Raw genomic sequence first — 26,900 nt, 5'->3', positions numbered from 1 at the left:
TGCCCATGCCATCACGTTGCCTCCACCATGTTTTACAGAGGATGTGGTGTGCCTTGGATCATGTGCCGTTCCCTTTCTTCTCCAAACTTTTTTCTTCCCATCATTCTGGTACAGGTTAATCTTTGTCTCATCTGTCCATAGAATACTTTTCCAGAACTGAGCTGGCTTCATGAGGTGTTTTTCAGCAAATTTAACTCTGGCCTGTCTATTTTTGGAATTGATGAATGGTTTGCATCTAGATGTGAACCCTTTGTATTTACTTTCATGGAGTCTTCTCTTTACTGTTGACTTAGAGACAGATACACCTACTTCACTGAGAGTGTTCTGGACTTCAGTTGATGTTGTGAACGGGTTCTTCTTCACCAAAGAAAGTATGAGGCGATCATCCACCACTGTTGTCATCCGTGGACGCCCAGGCCTTTTTGATTTCCCAAGCTCACCAGTCAATTCCTTTTTTCTCAGAATGTACCCGACTGTTGATTTTGCTACTCCAAGCATGTCTGCTATCTCTCTGATGGATTTTTTCTTTTTTTTCAGCCTCAGGATGTTCTGCTTCACCTCATTTGAGAGTTCCTTAGACCGCATGTTGTCTGGTCACAGCAACAGCTTCCAAATGCAAAACCACACACCTGTAATCAACCCCAGACCTTTTAACTACTTCATTGATTACAGGTTAATGAGGGAGACGCCTCCAGAGTTAATTGCAGCCCTTAGAGTCCCTTGTCCAAATACTTTTGGTCCCTTTAAAAAGAGGAGACTATGCATTACAGAGCTATGATTCCTAAACCCTTTCTCCGATTTGGATGTGAAAACTCTCATATTGCAGCTGGGAGTGTGCACTTTCAGCCCATATTATATATATATATAATTGTATTTCTGAACATGTTTTTGTAAACAGCTAAAATAACAAAACTTGTGTCACTGTCCAAATATTTCTGGACCTAACTGTATATATATATATATATATATATATATATATATATAAAATGTGTATGTGTGTGTGTGTGTATATATGTATGTGTATATATATATATATATATATATATATGTATGTGTGTATATATATATATATATATATATATATATATATATATATATATATATATATATATATATATATATACACATTCTACATTCACACACGGCGTGCAGCACTTATCTAAGTACACACACTCCCTGTAACTACATTGCTATATGTAATATATGTAACCTCTATATGAACCTATCTACTCATCAACAAGAAGGAGAAGTTGTGCAGTTTTGAAAATCAGGGTTTGGAGAAGTTACCAATCTGAGAAAAAGGAAAACAAAACTTTCAAAACAATTGTATTAATTCAGTATTGCGTCTGAGCGCCACGTGCAGAAATACAAGAGGTAGGACCAGTGTAACGTTGCCTTGTGAAGGACCTTTTTTTTTTTGGCAGTGCCCTTGTGCTCTCCATATAGAGACCAGAGGCTGGAGGGGAGGTCTGTCCTCTTCAATATGGAGTCTGGCTTTTGTCTTGGACGCAACGATAGCTGGATATTAAGTCTGGAGATCACGTGGGCAACACCATGTAGAGGCTTCATGAGGAACCTTCACACTGGTCCAACTCCAGGATTATTGTTTTGGGGGCATAATGTCCTTCTAGTCTTCATTCCCGAGGCACTAACAGATCAGTGTTACATTGATTTCTTGGTGAAGCCAGTGGTGCCACTATTTCTCCAAAGTGTTACAGGAGTCGTTTTTCTGCAGGACAACCCCAGATCACATGTTCCTCACACTACTGGGTGCAGCCTGCATGGCCTTCATGGGCCTCAATGGCTGCAGCTTCTCTAGACTTGTCTCCTGTGGCTTCAGCATTTCTGTATTTTTATCTGTGGTTGCAGCATTTCTGGAATTGTCTCAGTGGCTGCAGTGTTTCCGGACTTGTTTCCCATGGCTGCATCATCTATGTACTTGTCTCTGTAGCTGCAGTGCCTCTGGACTTGCCTCCTATGGCTCCAGTGTTTCTAGACTTGTCTCCCATAGAAACTTCGGACATGTCTCCCATGGCTGCGGCATCTCCAGACTTTTCTCCACTGAGGAAGTCATTGGTCGGTGATTACACAGGAGCTGCTGGCAGAGGATCTTGATGATTTGTACATTCAGGAGGCAGAACCTTCCTTACACGACCATTAATGACCTTAGTGATCACAACCGAGGCTGGAGGTGCCGGGATTTCTGCACGAGGCTCAGACTCCAGGTTGGAGGAATAGAGATGGTTTGTAGATGTAGTTTCCATTTTCCATCACTAACAGATGCTGGGATTTCATTATGCCACGTCTTCTTGCTGCTGTCTTATCTGTGTTGAGGAGGGTAGATATTGATATTTGATTTACTCTTCTGTTTATGACTCTTTTTAGAAGACTGAGTATAATATTTGTGTAATAAGGATTTTGTCTCATGGAAATCTATATTCTTTTGCAGATTACTTTTGATGACATTTCTGCTTCACGTTTGTAGAATTTAATGTAACATTCATACATGAGGCCGCTAAATAACATATCAAGAAAGAACGTCCCATAGATATAAACACGGCTGCAGAACCAGTTATATACAAGAAAATATCAGTCCAGACAGAGTGGTCCGGAGTGGTCCGGCTGGATACTTAGTCACCATTATATTAGACATCTATATACTCATCTGGTAGAGCAGGCAGCAGGGATTACTCACCTTAGGAGTACCAGGTGGCATGGCGTCTTTCTGGATGGCGTTCTTACTGCAGATAAAGGGGACAGAGAACTAATCAGTAAATCCAGAGATGTAAGTATAGAGAGATTATAGAGAGGAATACAGGGGAGGGGGGTGGAAGGGAGGAGTACAGGCGGTGGTAGGAAAGAGTACAGGCGGCGGTAGGGAAGAGTACAGGCGGCGGTAGGGAAGAGTACAGGCGGTGGAAGGGAAGAGTACAGGCGGTGGAAGGGAGGAGTACAGGCGGTGGAAGGGAGGAGTACAGGCGGTGGAAGGGAGAAGCACAGGCAGAGGAAGGGAGAAGTACAGGTGGTGGGAGGGAGGAGTACAGGCGGTGGAAGGGAGGAGTACAGGCGGTGGTAGGGAGGGGTACAGGCGGTGGTAGGGAGGGGTACAGGCGGTGGTAGGGAGGGGTACAGGCGGAGGAAGGGAAGAGTAAAGGTGGTGGTAGGGAGGAGTACAGGCGGTGGAAGGGAGGGGTACAGGTGGAGGAAGGGAGGAGTACAGGCGGTGGAAGGGAGGGGTACAGGCGGTGGAAGGGAGGGGTACAGGCGGTGGAAGGGAGGGATACAGGCGGTGGAAGGGAGGGATACAGGCGGTGGAAGGGAGGGATACAGGCGGTGGAAGGGAGGAGTACAGGCGGTGGAAGGGAGGAGTACAGGTGGAGGTAGGGAGGGGTACAGGCGGTGGAAGGGAGGGATACAGGCGGTGGAAGGGAGGAGTACAGGCGGTGGAAGGGAGGAGTACAGGCGGTGGAAGGGAGGGGTACAGGCGGTGGAAGGGAGGGATACAGGCGGTGGAAGGGAGGAGTACAGGCGGTGGAAGGGAGGAGTACAGGCGGTGGAAGGGAGGGGTACAGGCGGTGGAAGGGAGGGGTACAGGCGGTGGAAGGGAGGAGTACAGGAGGTGGAAGGGAGGGGTACAGGCGGTGGAAGGGAGGGATACAGGCAGTGGAAGGGAGGGGCACAGGCGGTGGAAGGGTGGGATACAGGCGGTGGAAGGGAGGAGTACAGGCGGTGGAAGGGAGGAGTACAGGCGGTGGAAGGGAGGGATACAGGCAGTGGAAGGGAGGGATACAGGCGGTGGAAGGGAGGAGTACAGGCGGTGGAAGGGAGGAGTACAGGCGGTGGAAGGGAGGGATACAGGCAGTGGAAGGGAGGGGTACAGGCGGTGGAAGGGAGGGATACAGGCGGTGGAAGGGAGGAGTACAGGCGGTGGAAGGGAGGAGTACAGGCGGTGGAAGGGAGGGATACAGGCAGTGGAAGGGAGGAGTACAGGCGGTGGAAGGGAGGAGTACAGGCGGTGGAAGGGAGGGATACAGGCAGTGGAAGGGAGGGGTACAGGCGGTGGAAGGGAGGGGCACAGGCGGTGGAAGGGTGGGATACAGGCGGTGGAAGGGAGGAGTACAGGCGGTGGAAGGGAGGAGTACAGGCGGTGGAAGGGAGGGATACAGGCAGTGGAAGGGAGGGATACAGGCGGTGGAAGGGAGGAGTACAGGCGGTGGAAGGGAGGAGTACAGGCGGTGGAAGGGAGGGATACAGGCAGTGGAAGGGAGGGGTACAGGCGGTGGAAGGGAGGGATACAGGCGGTGGAAGGGAGGAGTACAGGCGGTGGAAGGGAGGAGTACAGGCGGTGGAAGGGAGGGATACAGGCAGTGGAAGGGAGGAGTACAGGCGGTGGAAGGGAGGAGTACAGGCGGTGGAAGGGAGGGATACAGGCAGTGGAAGGGAGGGGCACAGGCGGTGGAAGGGAGGGATACAGGCGGTGGAAGGGAGGAGTACAGGCGGTGGAAGGGAGGAGTACAGGCGGTGGAAGGGAGGGATACAGGCAGTGGAAGGGAGGGGTACAGGCGGTGGAAGGGAGGGATACAGGCGGTGGAAGGGAGGAGTACAGGAGGTGGAAGGGAGGGGTACAGGCGGTGGAAGGGAGGGATACAGGCAGTGGAAGGGAGGGGCACAGGCGGTGGAAGGGTGGAGTACAGGCGGTGGAAGGGAGGGGTACAGGCGGTGGAAGGGAGGGGTACAGGCGGTGGAAGGGAGGGGTACAGGCGGTGGAAGGCTGGATATCTGAATATTGGCCCCTTCCATACCCCCGTCCGTCCATCATGGAGGCTCTGGCCCAGGTGATGAGGACACAGGTGACATAATATGAAGTGTTTTGTGACTCCCCCTCCTCCGCCATTACCATTGCCTGTAATGTAATCACATCCGCCGCCCTCCAGACAGGTTACATTACACGCGAGTACACGTTGCTGCCGTCGTCCCCGCACAGGATTGAGCTGTAATTTTTTTGCTTATTAAAGTAATCCTTCTGATGTAGATTCTGCGTCTAACGGCCGGGAACAGCAGCGCAGAGAAATTATTTTTCCCTGATTCAATTTGTCAGGTCACAAAGCACCTGGAGCTGTGCAGGATCCTGCAATGTGTGTAGATGCGCTGCTCGGTGGGAGCGTTTAGAGCGGCCGCACGTTGCCCCTGGCCCGACACATGTTCCTTGTAGCCCCCTGGCTCTAATGGATGAGGCCGGGGAGAGGGGGCTGCATTTAATATCAGGATTTGTATGCGAGCGGGAGTCAGAGCCAGGGATGAGCAGGCAGCGAGCTTTACACGCCGCTCGCTAAACAGATGCTTACAATAGAAGAAGACATATGAAATCAGATCTAGTCTGTATTAATATCCATGGGCTCTGGCGCATACACACACAGCCACACTCCACAACGCTCCGCCGCCTCCTCTCACACCCGCCACCAACACAAATACATTTTTATGAGACTTTTTAGACGATCAGCACATGAGATGTGACAGAAGAGACAATGCCGCTGTCATGTTCACTTTGTCGGGGGTACTCTCGTCCCGGATTATGAACAGCGGTGCTATGAGGGGGTTAGCGGGGGAGAAATTGAATTTGGCTCTCTTTAATCCTCCTTGATTTGGCAGATGGCTGGGTGTGTTGAAATGAGAAGGGTGGGGGGGTCCATAATACAGAAGCAACAAGCCGGTCCCTGTCTGGTCTGTCAGGTGCCAGGTAAATGGCCACAAAGTTTTACCGCAGATAAAAACCTAAAACTGCAGCCGGAAGCTCCGATGAGACGACCTCAAACTCCGGCAAACGAGACAGCTAAGCACGAGTGATGGCTGCGTCCAAATGAAACAGCTGCAGTGTAAAGCATGGCGTATTGTACAAAAATCAAATTCTATAGTATTTGGACTGTATGTATGTATGTATGTGTGTATATATATATATATATATATATATATATATATATATATATATACATACATACATACATACATACACACACACATACATACATATATATACATACATACAGTACACACACACACACACATATATATATATATATACACACTTTTATCTCCTGTGGGTCACTCTCATGAACAGTGACTTCAGTCTTACTGCTTTGTCTATTGGTGTTTTTCATTTAAATAAATACCTAGTGTCATCAGAGCCTTAGTCTCTGCTCTTCCATGCTTTACAGTGCAGCTGTGCTGTTTAGATTGGTAATAAATCAGTGTGATTAGTGCTAATATTCATTACAAGGGCAGAATGAGGGTGGCTCCATAAGGGGGAGGAGCCTGGAAGTTGGCTCAATAAGGGGGAGGGGCCTGAAAGATGGCTTAATAAGGGGGAGGAGCCTGGGAGGTGGCTCAATAACGGGGAGGACCCTGGCTGAAAGAGAACTCCAGAAAGCGGTTTAATAAAGGGGAGGAGCCTGGCTTGAAAAGGGGAGGAGCCTAGAGAGCTGCTCAATAAGGGCCAGGAGCATGTCTCAATAAGTGGGAGGACAATGTAGAGCCAATTAAGGGGGAGCAGGGTGGTTTAAAAAAGAGGAGCCTGTACAGCGGCTCAATAAGGAGGTGCTGCAGTGACTCCGCGATATATAAAGAATGGCGGCTTTATAAAGCTTCTGAAGGCGTTCCCTAAGAGAATGAGTCCAATAACTCTGGTTATGAAGGAACTATCACTCCCAGCATCCCTCCCCGAAGCTCCAGCTGCTCATTACAAGCACAGTGCGGTAGCAGAGGTTCCCCAGCAGAGAGCTGATAACATAGAGCAATAGCTTGCGTGCAGCAGATACAGTTTATTGCAGATTTATTTTCCCTATTTCTCTACAATGTAAATTCTGCAGGATATTTTGACAAATGATGGAGAACCGTGTGGTGAGCTGATTGTGCGGCCCGAGCCCCCGCAGATAATGACCCATTTACATCCCGGCTCCACGCCCCGGCCATACGCCACGTGCGCAGCAGATGAGTTACCGCCGCCGATACCCGCAACACACTTTTAATTAAGATGATTTACGCTGAGTTATCCTTTGAAAATAAAACCCGCTGCCCGGCATCCTAATAAAGTGTGGTAATCACCGGCGGCCGCGCGCCCCGTAACTTAGCGTCTGTTCTAATCTGTTTGGGGAATTAGCAGCAGTTTATTAGAGGAGACGACTTCCCTTTCTGCGTTTTTAATCTCTGCTGTTTTTACCTGTAATTAACAGCCGCCCAAAGAATTGCAAAGTTGGCATCAGATAATGAAGCGTTCAGGCGGCTTTACAGGGAGCAGCTGCGAAATGAGGCGAAACCTGCAATGAAAAGGGCTCATGTGCGCGGAGCCGGATGGGTGGTCTCCAGTCCACACACAGGGGAGCCACAGGACCCAGCTTTCCCAGGAACAGCTCTCCTGTCAGGTCTGTGCTCACTGATCATTGCAGCTGGATAAGGATCCGCTCTTCATCTTCCCCCAGTGACATGAAGCAGCTTCTTCCCTGTGTGATTGATAAGGCAGAGGCAGGAGAAGGACACATATCACCACCAGGCCCAGATAATAAACCCACACCTCTCCTCATAAATTCCCACTCCTTCCCTGCCCTGACAGCGCCTGGGAACAGCAGCTCCTGTACAATATGGGGGTCCGGACTAACCATGAGGGAACACCAGCTCCTGTACAATATGGGGGTCCGGACTGACCATGAGGGAACACCAGCTCCTGTACAATATGGGGGTCCGGACTGACCATGAGGGAACACCAGCTCCTGTACAATATGGGGGTCCGGACTGACCATGAGGGAACAGCAGCCCCTGTACAATATGGGGGTCCGGACTGACCAGGAGGACGGCCAACTATGCACAAGGCCACATTCCCCTGCTAAGGTTATCTACAGGTGTCTGCAGCAAAATACACCATAGTAATCCTCACTATATATTTTATGCTTTCATTGTGCAAACACTCTGGGATTATGCACCTGAAAACGTATGTGCGTCCCTTACATGCTTTCCATATAAAGACTATACGTAAAAGACGCCCCCCCCCAAATAAAGAGAAAGATCAGTTCAACGGCGACTTTAAACGCACGGTGGGCAGCAGCATTCAGGAAAACGCCGTCACTCTGCTCAAATTCTCACATGCAGCAGATTGTTCTGCAAAAAAAACAAACAGCAATTACACTACGTGCGGACTTGAAATAAGAAAACAAGTACTAATATATATATATAGTATATGCAGAAAATAGAAAGGATCCAGCAAAGAATTGGGAAATCCAGGTAGCATAAAACTTGTAAATGTATTAGGCTACTTTCACACATCCGGTTATTCCTGTGCGGCACAATCCGGCGCTCTGCTGAAAACACGAAACCGTTTTTTTTTTGCCGCTGGTTTCGTTTTTTCCAGCATTGACTTGCATTGGCGCCGCATTGTGCCGCATGAGCTTGCGTTCCGTCCGGTTTTTGCCGCATGCGGTAGATTTAGCTGATGCGGCGGCCGGATGAAACGTTCCCTTGCACGTTTTTTGCTCCGGCAAAAAAAACGCATCGCGCCGCATCCGGCCGCTGCGGCACATTTTTCAATGCATGCCTATGGACGCCGGATGCGGCAAAAACCGCATCCAGCCGCCGCATGCGGTTTCTTCCACTGCGCATGCTCAGTAGCGCGCCGCGACCGGAAAAAAACGGACGGGCCGTATGTAAAAACTTATGCAAAGGATGCGGTGTTTTCGCCGCATCCGTTGCATAGGTTTCACAGCCGGATTGAGCTGCAGTGCTCAAACCGAATGTGTGAAAGTAACCTAAGTAGCAAAAATTAATAATATGACAGAGCTGAGGACAAAATAAATGCAGGACAAATGCATCACGGACCACGCGTTTCGGCAGAGAAAGCCGCCTTCTTCACGGTCCATGCCAAAACTGAAAAACAGTTATTCAGTTTTGGCTTGGACCGTGAAGAAGGCGGCTTTCACCGCCGAAACGCGTGGTCCGTGATGCATTTGTCCTGCATTTATTTTGTCCTCAGCTCTGTCATATTTTTAATTTTTGCTGCCAATACATTTACAAGTTTTATGCCACCTGGATATCCCGATTCTTTGCTAGATCCTTTCTATTTTCTGCATACCAAGGACTTTCTCCCAGTCTGGATCTATCTATCTATATATACACACATACACACACACACACACACACATATACACACACACACACATACACGCATATATACACACACACATACACACATATACAGACACACTGAACAAAATTATAAACACATCACTTCTGTTTTTGCTCTAATTTTTCATGATCTGAACTCAGAGATCTCAGACTTTTTCTATCAACATAAAGGCTTTCTTTTTCTCTGGAATATTACTCAAAATTTGTCAAAATATGTGTTAGTGAGCGCTGCTCCTATTGTTCCCTCAAAACTTCTAATATCTGTGGCATTGTGCTGTGTGATAAAACTCCACAATTTAGAGCTTAAGACACACCTGTGCAATAATCACTCTGTATAATCAGCATCTTGATCTGTCACACCTGTGAGGTGGAGGATCATCTCCGCAGAGGAAAAGGGATCACTAAGGCCGGTTTCACACATCCGGCTTTTTGCCGTTTTGCCGGATGCGGCGCTCTCCCGTACAGTTAATACAGTACAATGACAGCGCAACAAGCGCCGGTCACATGCTGTCATGTGACCGGCGCATGTGACCCGGAAGTTACAGCGCTGTCATTGTACTGTATTAACTGTACGGGAGAGCGCCGCATCCGGCAAAACGGCAAAAAGCCGGATGTGTGAAACCGGCCGTACACAGATTAACACAAACGTTGGAACAATATTTGAGAGAAAAAGACCTTTTGTGACCATAGAAAAAGTCTGAGATCTCGGAGTTCAGATCATGATTGTAAGAAAACAGGAGTACTGGGTTTATATTTTTGTTCATTTTAAGTGTATCTCTCTTTTTTATATATATATATATATATATATATATATATACATATATATATATATTATTTATGTTTTTATATATATATTATATATATATATATGGCAAAAATTAAGAGACCACTGCAAAATTGTCAGTTTTTCGGATTTTTCTCTTTATATTTTTGAGTAAAATGTAAATTGTTCTTTTATTCTATAAACTATCATAGGAAATAAGGGGGAACCTTTCCCCTATTGGGATCACCACCAGCAACAATAGACCATATCGAGAGAGAAAAAGTATTGCTGTATATAGGGATCAACCAATAAGATTTTGTTCAAATCATCAATGACATTCATTTTTTGGCCCTTGAGGAAGCCGCATCTCCAGTGGCGATACGCGTGGGGCAACACCCCATACTTGCGCCGATCCTGAGGCCTCACACCACCTTAAACTTGGGACTTCTAGCAAGGGGTAATACATCTTGGTGATGACTTTCTGGATAGTCTGTAACTTACCTGGTTTAACTATTGAAATGGGTGTATTGATTTCCTAAGGTTATCTTCATCCCCTTCTTTTTCTAGTATTTTGTACTTATTATATTGTATTTATTGATGGTGGTGCCAGATGGGGGTACAATTCTCTAGAGTACTATATGACATAGGGTTTGCAGTGACAATTTGCACACAGGTCCTGCATTTATGACTGTGAATATTATTGATTTGTACAACTAGTGGAATTTCATTCAGGATCATGGTGCTGGGTTCCTAACATGGAACTATGTATTGGGGTGTTCGTTGACTGTTTTTAGATGTTTTTATTTGCTATTTTTCACTGTTCTATGTGGATATTTTTGTATGTATAAAATTTGTGCCAATAAAATACATTTTTGATGATTTGAACAAAATCTTATTGGTTGATCCCTATATACAGCAATTCTTTCTTTCTCTCTTGATATGGTTTATTCTATAAACTACTGACAACATCTCCGAATTTCCAAGCACTAAATTTTGTATTTATTTTCTGAAAATGAGAAATGGTCAAAATAAATGCATTGCACGTCCTTCGCAAAGTTTAATCTGCCCAATTTCCAGAGTAAAGCCCGCTTTACACGCTGCAATGTATCTTACGATGTGTCGGCGGGGTCACGTCGTAAGTGACGCACATCCGGCATCGTAAAGGTACATTGTAGTGTGTGACAGGTACGTGCGATTGCGATTGAACGAAAATCCGTTCATCGCATACACGTCGTCCATTCCTCATGAATTGCACGTCAGGTTGTTCAATGTTCCCGAGGCAGCACACATCGCAGTGTGTGACACCCCGGGAACATTGAACAGATCTTACCTGCATTCTGCGGCTCCCGGCCGGTAATGCAGAAGGAAAGAGGCGGGCGGGATGTTTGCGGCCCACTCCTCTCCGCCCCTCCGCTTCTATTGGCCGGCTGCCGCGTGACGTCAATGTGACGCCGATCGTCCCTCCCACTCAAGGAAGTGGACGTTCGCCGCCCACATGGAGGTCGTATGGAAGGTAAGTACGTATGACGGGGGTTAATCGTTTGTGCGAATTGAACAAATTGAACGTGCCACACATACGATGGGGGCGTTGCAAATCGCATACGATATTGTATGCGAAATTGCAACGTGTAAAGCAGGCTTTAGGTAATCTTCTCTGAGGAGTCTAATTTTTAGCTTCGCCCAACATTAGGTCATCTACTGGTTAGACGGAGACCTGGAGAGGCGTACAAGCTACAGTGTCTTGCTCCCACTGTGAAATTTCGTGGAGGATCGGTGGTGATCTTCAGCAAGGATGGAATTGGGCTGATTAAACTTTGCGAAGGACCAGCACATCAAAAGCCTGTCATGGCCTCCAGACCTGAACCCCATTGAAAACCTCTGGAATCTAATCAATAGGAACAGGGCCGGCTCCAGTTTTTTTGTGGGCCCCGGGCGGAAGAGTCCCAGTGGGCCCCATCCACACGCAGACACACATACGTACACATACATATACATATTTAACGACAAACTCACAAAAATACATATAGAACTGACACATCTATACAGTCATATACACTGACATACATAGATACACATCATACATGCATACAGACAAACACACACAGCTCTGCTGGATACATACATACAGACACAGCGCTGCTACATACATACACACATAGCTCTGCCACATACATACACACATAGCTCTGCTATATACATGCACACATAGCTCTGCTACATACATAGCTCTGCTATATACATACACACATAGCTCTGCTACATACACACATAGCTCTGCCACATACATACACACATAGCTCTGCTACATACACACATAGCTCTGCTATATACATACACACCTAGCTCTGCTACATACACACATAGCTCTGCTATATACATACACACATAGCTCTGCTATATACATGCACACATAGCTCTGCTATATACATACACACATAGCTCTGCTATATACATGCACACATAGCTCTGCTATATACATGCACACATAGCTCTGCTATATACATGCACACATAGCTCTGCTATATACATACACACATAGCTCTGCTATATACATACACACATAGCTCTGCTATATACATACACACATAGCTCTGCTATATACATACACACATAGCTCTGCTATATACATGCACACATAGCTCTGCTATATACATGCACACATAGCTCTGCTATATACATGCACACATAGCTCTGCTATATACATGCACACATAGCTCTGCTATATACATGCACACATAGCTCTGCTATATACATGCACACATAGCTCTGCTATATACATACACACCTAGCTCTGCTATATACATACACACCTAGCTCTGCTATATACATACACACAGCGCTGCTATATACATACACACATAGCTCTGCTATATACATACACACATAGCTCTGCTATATACATACACACATAGCTCTGCTATATACATACACACATAGCTCTGCTATATACATACACACATAGCTCTGCTATATACATGCACACATAGCTCTGCTATATACATACACATAGCTCTGCTATATACATGCACACATAGCTCTGCTATATACATGCACACATAGCTCTGCTATATACATGCACACATAGCTCTGCTATATACATACACACATAGCTCTGCTATATACATACACACATAGCTCTGCTATATACATACACACATAGCTCTGCTATATACATACACACCTAGCTCTGCTATATACATGCACACCTAGCTCTGCTATATACATGCACACATAGCTCTGCTATATACATACACATAGCTCTGCTATATACATACACATAGCTCTGCTATATACATACACACATAGCTCTGCTATATACATGCACACATAGCTCTGCTATATACATACACACCTAGCTCTGCTATATACATACACACATAGCTCTGCTATATACATACACACCTAGCTCTGCTATATACATACACACCTAGCTCTGCTATATACATACACACATAGCTCTGCTATATACATGCACACATAGCTCTGCTATATACATACACACATAGCTCTGCTATATACATACACACCTAGCTCTGCTATATACATGCACACATAGCTCTGCTATATACATGCACACATAGCTCTGCTATATACATGCACACATAGCTCTGCTATATACATACACACATAGCTCTGCTATATACATACACACCTAGCTCTGCTACATACACACATAGCTCTGCTATATACATACACACCTAGCTCTGCTATATACATACACACCTAGCTCTGCTATATACATACACACCTAGCTCTGCTATATACATACATACACACCTAGCTCTGCTACATACAGACAGAGACAGACACGCGCGGCTCCGGGGGGGGGGCATAAATCGGGGTTGGGGAGGGCACATACCGCTCAGGTCACGGTGGAGAGGGGGCCCACACAGCGCCGGAGGGACACGCTGTGCTGGGGGTCGCTGGCTGGCACTGCAACTCTCATCTGTGGGACTGAGCAGGATGCCGGTCTGTAGCTCCGCCCACAGATGAAGTTCAAACCAGGAAGTCTGCGCGCCTTAAAGAGACGGCGCCGCAGATTCCTGCCGAGGACTGCGGTCCCCGGAACTCGGCCCGGGGACCGCAGAACTAAGGAGAGTGGGCCCCGGCAAAGGTGCACCAGAGCTGACGAGGCCGAGTGGGCCCCCCCGGCTCTCCAGGGCCCCGGCATTTGCCCGGGTATGCCGGGTGCTGACGCCGGCCCTGAATAGGAAGATGGATAGTCACAAGCCATCAAACACAGAATAACTGCTTACTTTTTTGCACCAGGAGTGGCATAAGGTCACCGAAAACCAGTGTGACAGACTGGAGGAAAGCAGCCAAGCCGCATGAAAGCTGGGATTACAATCATGGTTATTCCACAAAATATTGATTTCTGAACTCTTCCTGAGGTAAAACATTATTAGTATTGTTGTTTCTAAATGATTATGAACTTGTTTTCTTTGCATTATTTGAGGTATGAAAGCAGTGCATTGTTTTGTTATTTTGACCATTTCTCATTTTCAGAAAAGAAATACAAATTTATTGCTTGGAAATTCGGAGACGTTCTCAGTGGTTTATAGAAGAAAAGAACAATTTACATTTTACCCAAAAATATAAAGAGAAAAATCAGAAAAACTAAAAATTGTGCAGTGATCTCTTACTTTTTGCCAGAGCTGTATATACACATCCATCCATACACTGATTACTAGAGCAATCTACAAGCACATAAATTACTTTTTGGATCCCACAACCCTTCTGTTCCTCCTGAGCAGCCCGGCTCATGAATGGAACCCCAGAACTGCAGTGAATACTGACAAAAGGGCTCGTTCTTGGCCATAGAAGATATAACCCGTCCGGTGATTAGTAGCATAGATTCCCGCAGCTCAAGACCACTTCTACCTATGTGAATAGGGCCGTTCCTGCAAGTATATGAGACAGAAATCTGCAGCGTTTCTGCCGCATGTCAACGCACCCACGCACCCACTGACCAGGCTGTCAGGGCGGCCAAGATATTTTACTTCTTTAGAGCCCAGACATCCCACAACTTTATTTTTATTATATTATATATATATATATATATATATGGTATATATACATATATATATATATATATAAATATATATATATATATATATATATATATATATACGGTATATATACACATATATATATATATATATATATATATATATATATATATACGGTATATATACATATATGTGTGTATATATATATATATATATATATATATTTAGTAAAAAAAAACAAACATGTACACCAATTAACGCTTCTAAAAACCACTTTTGTTTTCTAGATTTTTCTGGATTTTTTTCTAGGTATCTTTGCGGCTTTCATTCGATTTGTCGTCCAGTTTGATCTGTTTTATTTCTAAAGTCAGCGCTATTCTTTTTATTTTATATCATTCCCTATTCTGGGGCAGATTTTGCCATGTGAGTGATCCGTTATCCCTGCAGGGGGGGCAGGATGGACGCCCTTTAATTTGATGATACATGAATGACCCCCTCCTCCAGACAGAAATCTGCAACATTTATCATATTTATAGTTACATATTTCCTCCACAGAATGACGGGCGCCATATAGTGTGGGCGCTGCCCGCGCCCGCCTGCGACATCTCCGCGGCACGCTTTATTGGAGCCTCCTTTTGAGCTGCCTGTGTTCAAATTCATATAATTCAATTATAACATAATAATAAAAAAAAAAACAGAGAAAATTGAGGAATCCACTTAACGTCAGGCGCCGCTGCCATTTCAATCCATAACTGGCGCAAATGATGTTAAAGCAATTTGTTGTTACACGTCGTGTTAGCGGGAGATCGGTGCGGCTGATACAATGTGGCCGTTACACGCGCAGGAGGCTATTTATCAAGAGGCACAAATGGCTAATAAAAGACTATAAGATTATTTGTTTCACACCGAGCCTTATTATGTCAATGTATCAACGGCCTTTTCTGTGCTCACTAAATGATTGGAACACGAAAACACATGCGATTTCCCCAGCTCGGCTGTGTGTACAGGATGGAAAGATCCTGTTATTTTTTGCTCCTAACACACTCCCTACATACAGCCCTCCCATGTCATACAGTTCCAACATAATACAGCCCCCCAATGTCATATAGCCCCCCCCATGTCATATAGCACCCCAATGTCATACAGCCCCCAATGTCATACAGCCCCCATGTCATACAGCCCCCCAATGTCATACAGCCCCCCAATGTCATACAGCCTCCATGTCATACAGCCCCCATGTCATATAGCCCCCATGTCATATAGCCCCCATGTCATATAGCCCCCATGTCATATAGCCCCCATGTCATATAGCCCCCATGTCATATAGCCCATGTCATACATGCCCCCATATATCATACAAGCCCCCTCATATCATATGGTTCCCATGTCATACAGCCCCCCAATATCATACAGCCCCCCCAATGTAATATAGCCCCCATGTCATACAAGCCCCCATGTCATATAGCACCCATATATCATACAGCCCCCTCATATCATACAGGCCCCATGTCAAACAGGCCCCCATATCATACAGCCCCCCAATGTCATATAGCCCCCCCCCATGTCATACAAGCCCCCATGTCATATAGCACCCATATATCATACAGCCCCCTCATATCATACAGCCCCCATGTCAAACAGGCCCCCATGTCATACAGCCCCCCTTCATGTCATACAGCCCCCAATGTCATACAGTTCTGGCATCATACAGCCCCAAAATCTGACAGCCCCCATGTCATATGACCCTCCCCCATGTCATACATGTTGTGTTTTTGCTGCTTTTGTTCTTCAGCAAAACCTCCTCACTTGGCAGTAGAAAAATGGTGTTTTTTCTGCATATTTTGCTGTGCAATTTGTCTACAGTACATGTCTAAATAAAGCTGATTCATCACAAAAGCAGAAAAAAATGCAGAAAAAAAAACAGCAATAATCCAGCTTCATCTTACCACTTTCTCATTGCTTTCAATGTCGAAAAAAGCAGCAAAAACACTGAAATAATGGACACATTGCTTCTTTCAAAAACACAGCGAAAACTCAACAGTTTTCCATTTCAGTCAGGAAAAAGAAAGCAAAAACTGTGTCTGTGCAGATTTCTGGAATCTCATCGCTTTTACTTATACTGTAAAAAGCAGCTTTATAATTGCATAAAACGTATGAAAAAAACTGTAAAACCGCACCCTATGACCATAGTCATAAGGTATGTGTACATGTTGAATATTTGGTTACAGACATTTCTGCATCTCTTTGCAAGAAAAACTCAGTTTTGCATGTGGTTTTATATATATATATATATATATATATATATATATATATATATATATATACATATATATATATATATATATATATATGTGTGTGTATTTATATATACACACACAAAACACACACACATATATACATGTATATATATATATATATATGTGTGTATATACACACACACACACACATATATACATACATATATATATTATATATATATATATATATATATATACACACATACATACATTTATATATACACACACACACATTTTTTATATATATATCTATATCTATATATATATATATATATATATATATATATATATATATATATATATATATATATATATATATACAGTTAGGTCCAGAAATATTTGGACAGTGACACAATTTTCGCGAGTTGGGCTCTGCATGCCACCACATTGGATTTGAAATGAAACCTCTACAACAGAATTCAAGTGCAGATTGTAACGTTTAATTTGAAGGTTTGAACAAAAATATCTGATAGAAATTGTAGGAATTGTACACATTTCTTTACAAACACTCCACATTTTAGGAGGTCAAAAGTAATTGGACAAATAAACCAAACCCAAACAAAATATTTTTATTTTCAATATTTTGCTGCAAATCCTTTGGAGGCAATCACTGCCTTAAGTCTGGAACCCATGGACATCACCAAACGCTGGGTTTCCTCCTTCTTAATGCTTTGCAGGCCTTTACAGCCGCAGCCTTCAGGTCTTGCTTGTTTGTGGGTCTTTCCGTCTTAAGTCTGGATTTGAGCAAGTGAAATGCATGCTCAATTGGGTTAAGATCTGGTGATTGACTTGGCCATTGCAGAATGTTCCACTTTGTTGTACTCATGAACTCCTGGGTAGCTTTGGCTGTATGCTTGGGGTCATTGTCCATCTGTACTATGAAGCGCCGTCCGATCAACTTTGCGGCATTTGGCTGAATCTGGGCTGAAAGTATATCCCGGTACACTTCAGAATTCATCCGGCTACTCTTGTCTGCTGTTATGTCATCAATAAACACAAGTGACCCAGTGCCATTGAAAGCCATGCATGCCCATGCCATCACGTTGCCTCCACCATGTTTTACAGAGGATGTGGTGTGCCTTGGATCATGTGCCGTTCCTTTCTTCTCCAAACTTTTTTCTTCCCATCATTCTGGTACAGGTTGATCTTTGTCTCATCTGTCCATAGAATACTTTTCCAGAACTGAGCTGGCTTCATGAGGTGTTTTTCAGCAAATTTAACTCTGGCCTGTCTATTTTTGGAATTGATGAATGGTTTGTATCTAGATGTGAACCCTTTGTATTTACTTTCATGGAGTCTTCTCTTTACTGTTGACTTAGAGACAGATACACCTACTTCACTGAGAGTGTTCTGGACTTCAGTTGATGTTGTGAACGGGTTCTTCTTCACCAAAGAAAGTATGTGGCGATCATCCACCACTGTTGTCATCCGTGGACGCCCAGGCCTTTTTGAGTTCCCAAGCTCACCAGTCAATTCCTTTTTTCTCAGAATGTACCCGACTGTTGATTTTGCTACTCCAAGCATGTCTGCTATCTCTCTGATGGATTTTTTCTTTTTTTTCAGCCTCAGGATGTTCTGCTTCACCTCAATTGAGAGTTCCTTAGACCGCATGTTGTCTGGTCACAGCAACAGCTTCCAAATGCAAAACCACACACCTGTAATCAACCCCAGACCTTTTAACTACTTCATTGATTACAGGTTAACGAGGGAGACGCCTTCAGCGTTAATTGCAGCCCTTAGAGTCCCTTGTCCAATTACTTTTGGTCCCTCGAAAAAGAGGAGGCTATGCATTACAGAGCTATGATTCCTAAACCCTTTCTCTGATTTGGATGTGAAAACTCTCATATTGCAGCTGGGAGTGTGCACTTTCAGCCTATATTATATATAGAATTGTATTTCTGAACATGTTTTTGTAAACAGCTAAAATAACAAAACTTGTGTCACTGTCCAAATATTTCTGGCCCTGACTGTATACATATATATATATATATATATATATATATATATATATAATGTGTGTGTGTGTGTGTTTTTCAAATTGAAGTCAATAGGTGAAAAAACGCTGCAAGAACGAATTGAGGCTGCAGATTATTTTCTGCACCAAATCTGCAAGGAGAAATTACTCAATGTGTGCAGAGACTCCGGGATTCTCACGGACGTTACTGTATTAGGATTTACCTGCAGGTTTGTAAGAAAATTGCACTAAAAATGCATCAAAAACACAACAGAAAGGCACCGTGTGCACAGACACAGCCTGACTCAGATTTTGTGGGGGGGGGGGGGGGACGATTTACTAAAGACTAAGAAGGAGCTGGCTCTCAAGATTCACATGAAGCAGTGAGAATTGCGGGTTGCGGATCCCATTGTCCTCGGCCAGCGTTCCTCCATGTCTTACACCAGACATCACGCTCTTATCTCGTGCCTTCATCCTGATAAAAACTTGTGCAGCAGATTTCACCCAGAGCCTCAAATTAACCGGCAGAAAAAAAAATATTGATTCTGGTCTCAAATCTGATCAAATAATCCTCGTGAAGAGATTGTGGCGTAAATTGTTTTCCGGGGAACCATAAAGCGTTTATGGAACATAAGGTTGTGAACAAGGATTCCATTCTGTTCCCGAAGAGTCCGCGGCCTTGAAACGCGTCGGTTTAGCAGAAGACGGCGGGATATAGAGCGTTATCCCGCCTGATCTGCCTGCTTTACAGGAAGCCTACACAAGGATTACGCTAAGTCGCTCTGAAAATCTGCCGAAGCCTCAGCAAACCCAAGGTGTAATGAGGCTTCTTCCACAGAAATCTCCGGATGGAGAAAGATCTCCAGATCTCAAGGTTCAAACACATCTTGATCTGCCTGGAGCGGAGCGCGGGGTGACAGCTGTCACCTCACCTGTCCTCCGCTGAGGGGCCGCCGCTCGTTATCACATGATAAGTGTGCAGGGGCTGATAATAAAGACGAGTGTCTGCAGAGGGGCTGGAAAGCGGGAAAAGCCAAACTATCATCTGATTCTAATGACCTGGAGTCGCAGAGAAGCATCTGCAGGATCTAACGAGCACAATGGCCACATTTATCTATCGGGACCCGAGAATTGCGAGACATGCCCCAAATCTACAAAAATGCCTACACAATGAAGCGACCTGTCCTAGGGCGGCCAGTCCACACTTCAGGAATGGCAGCGTGTTCATGAAACAGCATGCCCAGGATGAACACATCCATTCTAGAAGGGCAAATTGTAGGAGGACACAGTAACCAAGTGACATACACCGACCCTTCCGATTATCCGCAGTGACATGGTGGCTCTCGATCTCTACAGAAGAGTCTTATAGGGAACGGTTCCATATTGGATTGTAATTAGTTCTGTACTGATGGTACATAATATCAATCGGGGAGAGTCGTATATCATTTGTATACATTGTTACAATGCCTTACTCCTGACATTGTGAGGATGGATACCGCCACCAGCATTTTCTTTCCATTTTCCAAAAGCATAATTATTGCACAAACTATTTACCAGCAGTGCCGGGGTTAATTGTCTGTGCTCCGCGTCCGCTCGCCGTTGAATTTATGCCCCGTGGTGTCACCGGCGTCCCAGCTTGTCACCGCAGTCCTTATTAGCTTTCATGTCCTTTTTTTCCCCCCTCTTTAAATTATAGAGCAGAGAACCAGTGGCATCTTAAATATGTCTGACTCTTCCTTTCTCCCCCCTGCATCAACCAGAGGCACCCATTACACGATGCGCGGAGCACGGAGAGGGTCGCCAGCAGAAATGCAGCTAAATTTATCATGCGCCCAATTACAACGTTAATTGGCAAGTCCCAAAAATCAATTAATTCGCAAATTTTTTCAATTAAAAATTGAAATAAATCATAAAGATCTTATTAAGCAAAGGCCAAGACAGTCAACTTTTCTTTTTTTTTCTTTTTCTTTTGAAGGCATCTGAAAATTTCTAAAATATAAAATGCAGCATTGCAAGGGTCTAATGCCCTTGAGTGTCTTTGTAGGAGAAGGGGGGATGTCATCAGCAGGACTGGGCTGAAGACAGATAAAAAAATATCGAGCGGTCGGCCGGACTGCCTTGTCTCCTTATTGATCAGGTGGGATTTTAACTTGCTGTGCAGATCCACAGTGTCAGCAAGTGCCAAGGGGCATTTTAGAAGCAGTCAACTTGGAGGTGTCACTTTGACATAAAAGGGTTGGGAAGTAACGCAGTGAAATCAGAGGCGAATACTTAACGCAGCGTCATCTGATGGAGGAAACACATAAAAGGGAGGAAGAGACGGCAGCCAGGTAGTAATAGACACAGGGCTTCTGCAGAGAGACACCACAGTGGACTCTATGGACCAGAGATTGGGGAGTGAGCTCAAGGGCCAGGAAAGAAAACATTAGTGTGGCCTACGGGGATGAAGGAAGAAGAGATCAGTGTGGGCTCCGGGGGCAAAGAAAGATCATTATGGCCTTCAGAGGGACAAAGGACAAAGAGATAAATGTGGCCTCAGAGGGGTAAAGAAAAAAGAAATAAGTGTGGCCTCTGGGGGTGAAGAAAGAAGAGACCAGTGTGGCCTCCCGGGGGCAAAGGAAGAAGAGACCAGTGTGGCCTCCCGGGGGCAAAGGAAGAAGAGACCAGTGTGGCCTCCCGGGGGCAAAGGAAGAAGAGACCACTGTGGCCTACGGGGCAAAAGAAAGATGTGTGGCCCCTGGGGGCCAAGGAAGAAGAGACCAGTGTGGCCTCTGGGGATGAAGGAAGAAAGATCATTTTGGCCTTCAGAGAAGCAAATGACGAAGAGATGAATGTGGCCTCAGAGGGGCAAAGGACGAAGGTATAAGTGTGGCCTCCATGGATCCAAGGAAGAAAAAAATCAATGTGGCCTCTGGGGGCCAAGGAAGATGAGACCAATATGACTTCCAGGGCCAAGCAAGAAGAGATTAGTGTGGCCTCTATAGGTCCAAGGAAGAAGAGATCAGTGTGGCCTCCGGGAGCCAAATAAGAAGATACCAGTGTGGCCTCTATGGATCCAAGGAAGAAGGGATCAGTTTGGCCTCCATACGCCCAGAGAAGAAGAGATCAGTGTGGCCTCCTTTGATCCAAGGAAGAAGAGATCAGTGTGGCCTCCATGGGTCCAAGGAAAGAAGATATCAGTGTGGCCTCCGGGAGCCAAGGAAGAAGGGATCAGTGTGGCCACCTTGGGTCCACAAAAGAAGAGATCAGTGTGGCCTCCTTGGGACCAAGGAAGAAGGGATCAGTGTGGTCTCCATGGGCCCAGGAGAGAAGAGATCCGTGTGGCCTCCATGGGTCCAAGGAAGAAGAGATCAGTGTGGCCTCCTTGGGTCCAAGGAAGAAGAGACCAGTGTGGCCTCTAGGGTCAAAGAAAGAAGGGATCAGTTTAGCTTACGGGTACAAAGGAAGAATAGATTAGTGTAAACCCCTAGGAAACAGCTAAGTAGTGTTGACATCTTGAGGAAAGTGGAGATCAGCTTGTTCCACAGGAGATTGTGGGCTCCCAAGGAGAAGAGATCACAGTAAAGTATAACTGCGTCCGCCTGTAGATCTGCCCTTTCTTCTGTACCGGGGGAATTTTGGATCCATTTTCGGTTTGATAGGTTAATAAAGGATTGTATTTAGGTCATGTATAAAAATATTTGTAGATAAATAAAACCTGATACAATGCACAGCTGGTACAGATGTAACGCAGATGGGTCCAGTCATTCTCTGTTGCTGAAGATGGGCGATTTCTTTTCTGGGAGCAGTAGTGTTGGGTAAATTAGGGGGTCGCCATAAGATAGCAAAGGACCCTTCCTATATGTCAGGTAAAATCGCCAGGCCAGGGGGGAAACATTCCCATACACCTCTCTACGCTAGGAAATGCTGGAGGATCAGGACATTGTATACAGGACTTTATTGCATAAGTTCCTCGATTGCTTCATTCCAATATATTTCTAATGATAAAGAATTAAGGTAAAAAGATTTAAGGATATTAAAATTAAGGCTCGTAAGACCCTGAGCTGTCAGACAAAGGGTTACTTTTCCCTCGGTGCTGTACTGCTCTTTCTTTCCACTAGGTGGCAGGATTCAGCATCCAGATAAATGGCTCTGATAAGATCAGTGGTCCTCTATGTCCCAGACTGATATAATGTCATGTAATATTCAGGCACAGGTACACGCTGCAGGTAATACACATCTCCTCCTCCTCGTGGAGCAGATAGGGCTACTCTGGTCTGGGGATGCTTGCAGTCTGGGCCTCTCCTCCTCACCGGAGAGCAGATAGGGCTTCTCTAGTCTGGGGCTATGTGCAGTCTGGGCCTTTTTTCCTCCCCGGGGAGAAAATAGGGCTACTCCGGTCCGGGGCTGTGTGCAGTCTGGGCCTCTCCTCACTGGGAAGCAGATAGGGCTACTGCGGTCTGGGGCTGTTTGCAGTCTGGGCCTCTCCTCCTCACCGGAGAGCAGATAGCCCCAGACTAGAGAAGCCCTATGTGCAGTCTGGGCCTCTTTTCCTCCCCGGGGAGCAAATAGGGCTACTCCAGTCCGGGGCTCTGTGCAGTCTGGGTCTCTCCTCACCGTGGAGCAGATAGGGCTACTCCGGTCTGGGGCTGTGTGCAGTCTGGGCCTCTCCTCCTCACCGGGGAGGGAGCAGATAGGGCTACTCCAGTCTGGGGCTGTGTGCAGTCTGGGCCTCTCCTCCTCATCGGGGAGGGAGCAGATAGGGCTACTCCAGTCTGGGGCTGTGTGCAGTCAGGGCCTCTCCTCCTCATCGGGGAGGGAGCAGATCGGGCTTCTTCGGTCTAGGGCTGTGTGCAGTCTGGGCCTCTCCTCCTCACCGGGGAGCAGATAGGGCTACTCCGGTCTGGGGCTATGTGCAGTCTGGGCCTCTCTTCCACCCCAGGGAGTAGATAGGGCTACTCCGGTCTGGGGCTGTGTGCAGTCTGGGCCTCTCCTCCTCACCGGGGAGCAGATAGGGCTACTCCGGTCTGGGGCTGTGTGCAGTCTGGGCCTCTCCTCCACACCTGGGAGCAGATAGGGCTACTCCGGTCTGGGGCTGTGTGCAGTCTGGGCCTCTCCTCCTCACCGGGGAGCAGATAGGGCTACTCCGGTCTGGGGCTATGTGCAGTCTGGGCCTCTCTTCCACCCCAGGGAGTAGATCGGGCTACTCCAGTCTGGGGCTGTGTGCAGTCTGGGCCTCTCTTCCACCCCAGGGAGTAGATAGGGCTACTCCAGTCTGGGGCTATGTGCAGTCTGAGCCTCTCCTCATCACTGGGGAGCAGATAGGGCTACTCCGATCTGGGGCTGCATGCATTCTGGGCCTTTCCTCCTCACCGGGGAGCAGATAGGGCTACTCTGGTCTGGGGCTGCATGCAGTCTGGGCCTCTCTTCCACCCCAGGGAGTAGATAGGGCTACTCCAGTCTGGGGCTATGTGCAGTCTGGGCCTCTCCTCCTCACCAAGGAGCAGATAGGGCTACTCCGGTCTGGGGCTGAGTGCAGTCTGGGCCTCTCTTCCACCCCAGGGAGTAGATAGGGCTACTCCAGTCTGGGGCTATGTGCAGTCTGAGCCTCTCCTCCACACCGGAGAGGGAGCAGATAGGGCTACTCCGATCTGGGGCTGCATGCAGTCTGGGCCTCTCCTCCTCACCGGGGAGCAGATAGGGCTACTCTGGTCTGGGGCTGCATGCAGTCTGGGCCTCTCTTCCACCCCAGGGAGTAGATAGGGCTACTCCAGTCTGGGGCTATGTGCAGTCTGGGCCTCTCCTCCTCACCAAGGAGCAGATAGGGCTACTCCGGTCTCGGGCTGAGTGCAGTCTGGGCCTCTGACCCGTCACTTATTATAAGGCCCGTGTCACCTGCCTCCCATTGTAATTATATTGGTATCGTAAGGACGTTCAGGGTCCGCAGTATGTACCGGCCTGGACGCTCTGACCGCGCAGCTGACGCTCAGACTCTTGTGCACACAGTGCAGAAGCACAGATATATTTTCCACTTCTCACTTATGATCTGCACCGTTATCAGCCGGTGTGCTCCTAGCGGAAGCTTAATCTTCAGAAAACGTTTACATGGGACACAGATGTGGGACCTTTATTAGCACATGTGCTGCATTTCGTCTCCAGGATGAACATTGCAGTGTGAACCAGCCCTACAAACCTTATCCAAGAAGCTGAAGTAGGGCATGAATTAGGGTGACAGTCCAGGAGGGAGGATTGGAGCCAGCGGCGTCTTTAAGATTCATGGCCTGTAGAGGTGTAGAGCCAAGAGCGCTCACTGGCTCCATCGGGTTCAGGTGCTTCCTCTGCCACTCAGAGATGTGAAGGCCGAGCAGGATCGCTGCCAAAAATCTGACGCAGCACTTTCCGCTCACAGCTTGGCGGCCAACGTGCTGGCTGAAAAATGGAGGCACACGGGGGGTGGGAGACAAATAGCCTTTCCCTGAGAAGGGAAATGGAAGCAGAAGATTTAGGTGTTAAACAAAATGATCCAAAATTGTCTTTCTAAGCTTTAAAGATGGCGTCTCTAACGCCTGAGAGAAGTGGAGTGAGAAATCCCCGCGCTGGGAAGGTGCGCGCTGCAATATCTGTATGCTGTAAGAACACCACCTTTTGGCCTATTACTATAACCAATTACTTTATCCTCTGAGCGGAATTGCAGCATTAAATCTACAGGTTAGGAGCTAGTAATGTGCCTGGGTGATGTCGGGAAGACACCAGGGCATATCGCAGCATGGCCGGGTCAGACCACACCAGGAGATTTAGAAATGATTGACGGTGGACACCCTGCAGTGCAGCTGTCCTCCCTGTAATGGGCGTTTAGGGTATGTTCACACATCAGGTTTTTGCTGTGCGGCACAATCCGGCACTTTTCTGAAAAACCGGATGCGGCAACAACTGTCGCCGCATCCGTTTTTTCCCCATAGACTTGCATTAGCGCCGGATTGTGCCGCATGGCCTTGCGTTGCGTCCGTTTTTTGCCGTATGAGGCATATTTAGCCGGTGCGGCGGCCGGATAAAACATTGCATGCTGCGTTTTTTGCTGCGGCGAAAAAACCGCATCGTGTCGGATCCGGCACAATGAAGCGCCATTTACAATGCAAAAAAACATATCCGGCCGCCGGATGCTGTTTTTTGAACTGTGCATGCTCAGTATCAAACCGGATCTGGCAAAAAACGGACGGGCCGCATGGAAAAACGTATGCAACGCATCCGTTTTTTTTTCGCTGCATCCGTGGCATAGGTGTTTGAGCCGGATTCGGCCAGACAAAAAAAAACAAACTGATATGTGAACTTAGCCTTAGCCATTGTGCTAGTGGAGATCTCCAGTGTAATATGCCTGTGATTACATGGTATGGTGCACAATGAAAACCATAAATATCCTAATTATTGTAGGTGCCAGAAGAGGCGATAAGAGTTGTAATGATGAAGTAATAGGGGTTGTCTCCACATGCAAAGTGGGTAAAATTACAAAGTACTTGCAAAAAAACCCAACCAATGTTGCAATTTACTTGTTTTAAAAAATCCTCTCCCTTCTCACTGGATTCGGCCAGCATGGTTGTCTATATGATGCTGTAGAGGCACAGCCGAGCGCACCTTTAGGACCAGCGGTACAGACCAGACGCCAGCCCAGGAGTGCACTGCGCCCCAGCAAGCAAGAAACCTGAAGGCAGGGGAGCGGTGCTCTCCAGGAGACGGGT

The 26,900-nt window shown here is 46.4% G+C and overlaps 1 protein-coding gene across 2 annotated transcripts in view; it reads right to left on the bottom strand.

The window, feature by feature from the left end:
• The window catches only part of RNF220 (ring finger protein 220), a 129,245-nt gene that overhangs the window by 91,597 nt on the left and 10,748 nt on the right, over positions 1-26,900 (bottom strand). For both annotated transcript variants that reach the window (XM_075320201.1, XM_075320202.1), the window contains exon 2: positions 2,696-2,741. In XM_075320201.1, the coding sequence (XP_075176316.1) occupies positions 2,696-2,741 (46 nt within the window). The remainder of the gene's footprint in view (positions 1-2,695; positions 2,742-26,900) is intronic.

This window comes from Anomaloglossus baeobatrachus, chromosome 8 (genome assembly GCF_048569485.1).
Source record: "Anomaloglossus baeobatrachus isolate aAnoBae1 chromosome 8, aAnoBae1.hap1, whole genome shotgun sequence".
NCBI classification, from domain to species: Eukaryota; Metazoa; Chordata; class Amphibia; order Anura; family Aromobatidae; genus Anomaloglossus; species Anomaloglossus baeobatrachus.
This window is presented reverse-complemented; position numbering and strand designations above follow the sequence as displayed.